The following is a 6,824-nucleotide window of genomic DNA, read 5'->3' as shown; positions in this document are numbered from 1 at the left end:
TCTCCCATTTCACCCCCCTCTCTCTCTCTCTTTGTTCTCATTTCCACTACTTATGTCATCCTTCTTTTTTACCTGTCGATCCATATCGTTTATACTTATTCGCCTTATCTAAGACGAAAGTATATGAAAAATAATAAAAGTAAAGCCCTGAAATATATATGGCTTTATTATATAACCTGACCAAAAGAAATGTAATAATTAAACAAGTATAGATCTCAAAGAAAAGCGTTAGAAAGAATGATTGAAATTGTTTCGACGAGTGATGCAAACGAAAAAGAAAAGAGATAATATTAAATAGATCGAAAGAGAATGATAGAGAGAGAGAGAGAGAGAGAAAGGTAGAAAAAGTAAACAAGAATAATAAAAGAGATCAAATATGTACTGATGGTACCTTTAAAAAGAAAAAAAAAAATATAGATATATATATATATATAAAGAAAATGAGATGAATTAAAAAAAAAAAAAAAGATAGGAAGAAAGAAAGAAAGAAAGAAATAGAAAAGAAAAAAAGAAAGTGACTAACTGGCAAATGAAAGGAAATGCAAATGACGGGAGAAAATGTGATAACTATAATTTATATCTCTTTTTTTTTTTTTTTTTTTTTTTGTTGAAAATGAAAGAAAAAGATTCTTGATAAGTTTATGTATTAGTTAAGTATCGTAATCGTATCTTACAACGGGAAAGAAGTGATTCGAATAAAAATATATTTGATACAATCTCCCACTTTCAAAAGCGGGAGAGAGAGAGAGAAAGAGAGAGAGAGAAAGAGAGAGAGAAAGAGAGAGAGAGAGAGAGAGAGAGAGAGAGAGTATAAGAATCGAGTTCCTGGCACCGTTTGAAATTTTTATTTTACATCCCACTGCACAGTTCCTTCGTAGAATCTCTCGGTCCTACCTTTTTATACGAAAGGCCACCTTTGTCCGAGGAACTTTAAAAAGAAGTTTCATCTTTATCTTTCTCCTCGTATCGTTTCGTTTTTGAGAAAATAGGTCAGCTAGGTCCGATATCGCCACGCGACATTACCGTCATCGTTATAGAAAGGAGCCTGTTCTTCGTTCCATTTCGCAACGAGCCGAAAAGACTCTTAAGTTAAGTATGACACAAGTATTAACATAATAAGATTAAACTTTCATGTTTTAAGTCATAGTTATTATTTAGTTTCGATTTGTCATCAAGCGCGAAAGAAATTTTGTTTCTTTTAGTTTATTATTTTGGTTTGTTTGGGGGTTTTTTTTTCTTTTTTTTTTTTTTTTTTTTTTTTTGAAGAAACGAATAGAAAATGAGAAACAGGAAGCGAGAGAATATATGACTACTCACCGATCACGTTCAGGAGAGCTAGAACTTCGCAGAGGTAGTACCTGTATGCCCACCAATTGTGATAACGTAGATTCTCCCATAGGTAGTCAAGCAGCATCTTCTTTTTTTGTTTCTTTTCTACCTCCGAGCACAAACCTATGTCGAGATCCATCATGAGAGCGTGAATCTTCCCGCCCTCCCAGCCCTTCCACAGCCATCGCGGAGTGTAAAAGAGAATCGCCTACAAATTATATTCAAATGTATTAAATGTCTACCATATATAGTAAAACGTAAAGATATATATATATATATATATATAGTAACTTAGATATACATATATGCATACAATCTGTAGTATATATATATATATATTGTATATATTACAATAACACTATATATAGAATGGAACATATTTTAGGGATGGATTCGGCACATCAAAACAATAAAGAAAAAGTTCACATAAACATATGTCCTATTTGATATTTCTTTTTCTTTTTCCTTTTTCTTTCTTTTCTTTCTTTTCGCTCGAGTTATAGTGGATTTGATTTTCAACAAACTCTATCTGCTTACTTTCATAAGAGACGTTCGAAATAACCTCCTCGCATCTGAATACAAGCCTGTAGACGTCTTACCAATGACTGTCTTACTATCACCATCTGTCCAGATGTTACTTGGATTTGCTGGAAACTTCGTTCAATTCTTTCATTTCATTGGGTTTAATACATCTAACGAAAGAATTATTGCGATACAAAATCTGTTTACTCGTGAGAGATATAGAGAGATATAGAGAGATAAAGAGCGAAAGAGAAAGAAAGATAGAGAGAGATTGATCGATCGATCGGGATTTCCGAAGTAATGCCGATGCACCTATCGGATCAAAGAAGCGGGTGTAAATCCTGATGCCGGTGGTGGTAACGTACGAAGTTTCTTGGCCTATCGCCAGAGGCCTCGGTCCAGCTAGCTTTTCTACCACCTTTTAATACTCGATCCCGAGTATTAAGCTTACACGTAGACGGAGGCAGTACTGGCCTCGGCAAATATTGCCCTACATTAATTAATCTTTATAATTGATCTTCAAACTATTTTTATCTGCAAACAGAGAAAGAGAGAGAGAGAGAACATGTACGATCATAATTTATAAGAGTGAAAAGATAACGAGCTTAACATTCGAGGCGATGAATTCTTGCTTCCAGTCGCCTTCACAGTCGCCGTTTCTCTTACATTTTTTTAACCATACTAATGCGTCCTCTTAAGTGAAAAAGAGAAAAAGATAGCTAATCTCCGTCATCGTAATGACCGATATTTATGATCACAGTTTATATAAAAAGACGTTGTTACGTGATTATTAAAAATTCATTTTACGTCCCGAAAAATTGCTAATCGCATGCTGGTAGCCAATGTAAATAAATCGCGATTTCATATGACAACGTCGTTAACTAAAAAAATATTTTGTGAATCGAATAAGTAATTATTTTTCTCTTTTTCTCTCTCTCTCTCTCTCTCTCTCTCTTCAGAATATTGGAAAAAGAGCTTCTAGTGGTCGAATGTTTCGCATATCAGAGAAAGCTTTAATCGTTTAACGATACGCGACGGTAATTTCTTCTTCTTCTTCTTCTTCTTCTTCTCCTTCTCTTCAATAATTCCAAAGTGCGATTATGCAAAGAAGGAGGGAATACCACAGCCCGCCCAAGCAACACTTTTCTCTAAGCGAGAAGAGAAAATTACTCGTTATAAATATAGACGTATTGTTTGCTTACGTAGATTGCGGAATGGGTACGCTTCCTCGCTTTTAGCATAATTGCATTCTGCTCTTTGTTATAAGTACGTCGGCCGGTGGCTATTGATGGATGCTCGAAATAAAACACGCGGCCATACGATAAAAGAATGAAACGTTTGTAAGCCTGTAGAGATAAAGAAAAAGGAATGAGAGAGAGAGAGAGAGAGAGAGAGAGAGAGAGAGAGAGAGAGGAGTGGGAGGGGTAGGGATAGGGGGGTAGGGGAAGGGGACAGGGGGGAGAGAGAGCGTGGTTCTTTCAAAGTTATGCGAGGAAGAATAACTCGACAAAACTAAGACAAAGGGTTGCACGAAAATATCATATTCTTCAGCTTGAAATTCTACGTAAACAAAACAAACACATTTTATGTATCTTATGTATTATTATCGTTAGAATCATTCGTTTCTTGTTACTCCTTCTCGAATTCGCGAGAAGAAAGCTAAGAAGAAGAAGAAAGAAAGAAAGAAAGAAAGAAAGAAAAAAAAAAAAAAAGAAAAAGAAGAAAATACAAAAGATAAAAAGGAACAAACAACGAAATATAATTTTTACGAGCATAACTTTTCATCTTTTCTTATCTCGTCCATTTTTTTCTTTTTTTTATTTTTTGTTCTTTTCTTTTCTCTCTTTAAAAAAAGAAAGAATCTTCTTCGAATATCTTTATCTTCGAGTAGAAAAATTCGTATTCGTACTATCAACTATCAACTACGTTAAAGGACGAACGAACGTTCGGACTTTGACCTCGGCCTTGATGCGATTACAGGAGACGTCAGGAATTAACGACCATCGAGATTACAGATCGCGAAATCCGAAAGATACGATTCATAGGATCGACACATCGTGCACAAGGCAACGTCCGCAAGTAGCGAAGAGAAAAGGGGAAAATCCGTGGTTGAAAATAGATCTCTCTACAGCTTCTCTCTATATATCTCTCTATCTCTCTCTCTCTCTCTCTTTCTCTTATACAGGCTACTCCTTCAGTATCCGACATCGTCGTCTTCCGACTTCCCTCTTCACTCACTCTCTCTTCCTCTCTCCTTTCTGCCCCCCCCTCTTACTCTCTCTCTCTCTCTCTCTCTCTCTCTCTCTATCTCTCTCTTTCTTTTTCTCTTTCCTCTCCCTCTTTCTGCTGTAAGAAAACGTACAACACACGTAACATGCGTTGAAAGTAAGAAAGAGAGGGAGATAGAAAAAGAGAGAGAGAGAGAGATAGAGATAGATAGATAGATAGAGAGAGAGAGAGAGACAGAGGTGTGCGTACACGAATAAGAATAAGAAAAAGATGACGAAGCGTAGCCAACGCACGGTGTGTCACGTGAGCCGCGAGTAAAATTAGCTAAACAAGGGGATAAAGACGAGGGGTAGCCAGCGCCAGTAGGGTAGGGACGAGGTAAGATACTCGCATAGTAAAACGAAATCGAGGGATCTCCGATGTTTGAGATAAGTGTCGACCAAGTACTCCCCTTGTATAATTTATCATTCCACGAACTCTCGAGTGTTTTACATTAAACTTAAAATATATATTGTTCGAGGGAGAAACTGATTTTACGCTTCGCCACTTCAGATTCTGCGATTCTGTCTATTTTTAAGGGGATATCGTACGTAAGTAAGATAGACGTTCCGTATCATATTTGTCGGCTAAACTATAGTCTCGAGATTTCAATCGACGATACATATGTTACATTTCAATATTAATTCAATATTAATTCATTAATTATGTGACTTAGTTGATTAGATTGGAAAAACAAAAGAGACAAGAGGAAAGAAGAAGAAGAAGAAAAGACAAAAAAAAAAAAAACAGGAATCGTTTTATATCGTCGTTTTAATCGTAAAAACGTTTTTGATCCAACCAGCTTTTATACTAGCTAAGCTCGCATCAGTGGGATCCCTTTAACTACTTCGATTAGCTAGAGATACACCCTTATCGATTTAAGCTTATGCTCGCATCATCGTCCTCTCTTGGAAGAGTACGTGCATTCGCTTCTTTATTTATAGATGCTATGAAAAAGTTCCGAGTTAACGCTTCGAAAACATCGGGATATCGATTTCGATCGAACGAATGAACGAGCGCGACCTAGTTGTCTCCTTACCTAAAAAGAGAAAAAAAATGAGATAGATTATAAACGAATAAGATGGTTATGGGAAAATGGATTTGAATCGTTGAGAAGATATCAAAGAAAGAAAGAAAGGAAAAAAGAAAAGAAAGAAGGAAAGAAAGAAAAAGAGAAATAGAGAAAGGACGAGAGAAAGAGAGAGAAGGATAATGATAATCGAAATTCAAGATCAAGGAAAAAAGACTCCTTACTTGAAGAAAGAAAGAAAGAAAGAAAAAGAAAAAAAAAAAAAAAACAATGAAAGAAAAAGAGAGATAGACAAAGGACGAGAGAAAGAGAGAGAAGGATAATGATAATCGAAATTCAAGATCAAGGAGAAGAGACTCCTTACTTGAAGCAAAAGAAAGAAGATGACCCATTGATAATACTTGTGCTGCTTGATCAATGGATGAGGAGTATGCCCATGGATTCCTTCGCCTTTACTATTGGCGACACCCGGATAAGGTACAGCTTGTCCAAGGCTCAAGTTGAAGGCATGTACCATACTGTAAGTCGTGTGAAGCCAACAGAAGGTCTCAAGTACAACCTTGTCAACGGAACCGGAAGCCTCGCAGTGTATGGGCGATCCGGAAATACTCTTGCAGGCTAAGGTGACACAGCCGCCTAACAGTAGGGCAACAGTGGTACGATAATGCAGTCGAAATACCAAGGTATCCTCGGATATTCTTTGTATCTTAAAGAGAGATTTCAACGAACTAAAAACATCTATCATCTTCAATAACAACGGCATCTTTGGTCTATTTCGATGTCGTCCGTGATCCTTTGGGAATAATTTTGACGAACGAATAACTTCGACGTCACTACTCTTCCCTTCTTCCCCGACGTTACAGACGAGAAGACGCTCGTCCTCTTGGATATCTTCAAAGAAATCCGTCTTTTACCGGTTATTCCATAAACAGATTGAATGGATAAAAATTGTATTCAGGTACGTTCTAAACTATCTCCCAAAATACGATAACACATTAGGTCTTTCTCTCTCTCTCTCTCTCTCTTTCTCTCTCTCTCTCTCTCTCTCTCTCTCTCTCTCTCCCTCTCTCTCTTAATTCACTTCTAACTGATGAGGACAAACCAAAACGGACCATTCGTGTCTCTTCTCTCTTCTTCTGATTCTTCGCGTTTTCCGCCAAAACTTTCTACGCATCTTCCTTGCCAAGGCAAATAGCCAAATCTCTCTCTTTCTCACCAAACTTTCGTTTATCCTTATTTCTTCTTCTTCTTCTTCTTCTTCTTCTTCTTCTTCCTCCTCCTCCTTTTCTTCTTCTTCTTCTTCTTATATTTATACTTCTTCTTTCCACTGTGATTAAAAAAAAAAAAAAGCTCCCTTCTTTTCAAGAATCTTCTTTTCGTTCTGGTCGAATAAAATAATATGAAAAAATGGAAAAGTAAAAAAGAAGAAGAAGAAAAAAAAAAACGGGAAATAACGTCGAAACGAACGAAATAATACGGCCTGAAGAATCACGCGAACGAAGACAGAGAGAAAGAGGAGAACGCAGACACGTGGGACACACTAGTGAGCCGTCAGAAGACTGGCCGGACTTGAGGGGCATCCCTTGGCCTCGATGCCGAGAACACATAACTTATATTATCTTTCAAGTATCAATTCTGTCACGCTAAAATCCAATGGGTCAATGTAATTTGTCAA

The 6,824-nt window shown here is 36.8% G+C and overlaps 1 protein-coding gene across 1 annotated transcript in view; it reads right to left on the bottom strand.

The window, feature by feature from the left end:
* Nucleotides 1-6,824, bottom strand: part of LOC124950240 (innexin shaking-B) — a 29,165-nt gene that overhangs the window by 15,806 nt on the left and 6,535 nt on the right. Inside the window, exon 3 of the mRNA XM_047496691.1 lies at nt 1,318-1,537. Within this exon, the coding sequence (XP_047352647.1) occupies nt 1,318-1,537 (220 nt within the window). The remainder of the gene's footprint in view (nt 1-1,317; nt 1,538-6,824) is intronic.

This window comes from Vespa velutina, chromosome 6 (genome assembly GCF_912470025.1).
Source record: "Vespa velutina chromosome 6, iVesVel2.1, whole genome shotgun sequence".
NCBI lineage: Eukaryota > Metazoa > Arthropoda > Insecta > Hymenoptera > Vespidae > Vespa > Vespa velutina.
Note: the sequence above shows the minus strand (reverse complement) of the source record. Positions and strands in the feature narration are given on the sequence as shown.